Here is a 1,999-nt window from a genome sequence, read left to right as displayed (position 1 = left end):
GATTCCCAAAATCAAAGAATATGATTTGTAAATCAAGCCTACCAAAATTATTCATGGAAAGGGGCTTTATCATCTCATTGCTGAAAATGATTCAGAGAAGCAAGAACAAGATGTTTCAGAAGACCTTCCCATAGTATTATTTATTAGTATGACTGACGAATGGTATTCAAACATAGCCTATTTTTTGACCTATGGTGAATGTACAGTGCATTTGTCATTCAAGGAAAAGAGGAATATAAAGCTCAAAGCTGCAAACTTCATTCTTTGGGATAGTGATTTGTACAAGCAAGTTATTGATGGTACTTTCCTTCGTTGTGTTGACAAAGCACAACAAGTCAGATTATTGGAATATTTTCATAATCAAGTATGTGGTGGGCATTTCTCTACACCAGTGACTACCCACAATATTTTGAGGGCCAAGTATTATTGGCCAACACTTTTTCAAGATGCTTTCAAGTGGGTGTGTAAGTGTGCGCATTGCCAGCAATTTGTAGGCAAACATAAACTCACAGCATTTCCATTCAAGCCTATAGTTATTGAAGAACCTTTCCAACAGTGGGGAAATGATTTTATCGGCATCATCAACCCCTCTTCAAGTCATAGTCACACATATGTTCTCATTGCTACTGATTACTTCACCAAGTGGGTGGAGGCAATATTAGTGTGATACCAGTAAAGCATGCTACTTCAGAATTGGTATGTAGGTTTCTCAAAGAAAATATGATTTTTAGATTTGGTGTTCCACATAAGATTGTGATTGACATTGCAGTTGCTTTCTCCTCTTATGAGGTAACTCAGTTTTTCTTTGAATTTGGTATCATATTAGCTCATTCTTCCGATTACTACCCTCAAAGTAATGGTCAAGCAGAATCAAGTAATAAGAACCTGGTTACTATTATACACAAGCTTGTTGAAGAGAATCAAAGGTCTAGGCATAAAGCTCTTTATGATTATTTATGGGAAAACAAGATTACACCCAAAAGAGCTATTGATATGTCACCATTTCAGCTTCTTTATGTGATGAATGCAGAAATATCCATCACTTTAGAGCTTCCTGCCCTAAAGTTAGCTAAGGAAATTGAAGATGATACTTTTGAAAGTGCCTTGGACAAGAGGATAATGTTTCTCTCTTAGTTAAAATAATGAAGAACACAAGTGGTGGACCAGATTATTGACCATCAGAAACAAGTCAAGCTTCTCTTTGACAAAAAATCTAGGCAAAGACCCTTTTAGATTGGTGATCGTGTCCTACTACCCAAGATAAGAGAAGAGAACCGAAGGGTATGCATGGATATTTTGATTTTATTTGGTGAGGATCTTTCACCATTCATCAAATCACTAGTGAAAACAACTATCTCTTATCATATCGAGATGGTACTCCATTTACGCTTCCCTACAATGAACAACATTTGAAATATTACTTTGAGTGTGTCTATTTTTTAGTCTTTGGTCCTTTTGTTTTCTTTTAGGTCACTTGATTCTATTGCCCAAAGGCTAGATGAAGGCACTTAAACATATGGCTCTTATTCCTCTCCTCTTTCTCAGAGAGACAAGTGAAAGAAATTCCCCAGTCAGAGCGAGTTGTCATCCTCATTTTTTTAAATAAAAAATAACGCAACCCTTACGAATTTTTCCTCAAAAATTCATATTATTGCTTCTCTAAATGCACACATTCCAATGTAAAATTTTACCTTATTTTGTGTTTGATCATTTGTGCAAGTTTTGGCTTTATTTTTTGTATTTTAGTTGTTTGTCATTTGTATGTTTTGTCTTCCTTGGTGCAAAATCGGTTTGAAAGCTTGGTTTGGAAGTTGGGGGTCTTTTCCTCTTAACAACAAGTAACATTACTTACTTGTAATCGGTCCTTTAAACCCCTTTTACAACTTTTTAAGTCTTTGTTATTTTATGATTCTTAGTAACTTGTAATCAGGGGTTCAAAGCCCAATTAAAGGTGATTCTTTTGAGATGCAAGTTAAAGTTATTAACTTGTAATCGGGTC

At 35.3% G+C, this 1,999-nt stretch overlaps 1 protein-coding gene across 1 annotated transcript; it reads left to right on the top strand.

Moving 5' to 3' along the window:
• Positions 1-720: 720 nt before the first annotated feature.
• LOC131035733 (uncharacterized) lies at positions 721-1,134 on the top strand. Its single transcript, XM_057967469.1, has one exon. The coding sequence runs from the start codon at positions 721-723 to the stop codon at positions 1,132-1,134; it is 414 nt and encodes a 137-aa protein (XP_057823452.1).
• The last annotated feature ends 865 nt before the right edge of the window (positions 1,135-1,999 follow it).

The sequence above is a fragment of the Cryptomeria japonica genome, chromosome 3, assembly GCF_030272615.1.
Source record: "Cryptomeria japonica chromosome 3, Sugi_1.0, whole genome shotgun sequence".
Lineage (NCBI taxonomy): Eukaryota > Viridiplantae > Streptophyta > Pinopsida > Cupressales > Cupressaceae > Cryptomeria > Cryptomeria japonica.
Note: the sequence above shows the minus strand (reverse complement) of the source record. Positions and strands in the feature narration are given on the sequence as shown.

Coding starts and splice junctions, on each gene's coding strand:
- LOC131035733 (XM_057967469.1), top strand. CDS start 721: ATGATTTTTAGATTTGGTGTTCCACATAAGATTGTGATTGACATTGCA.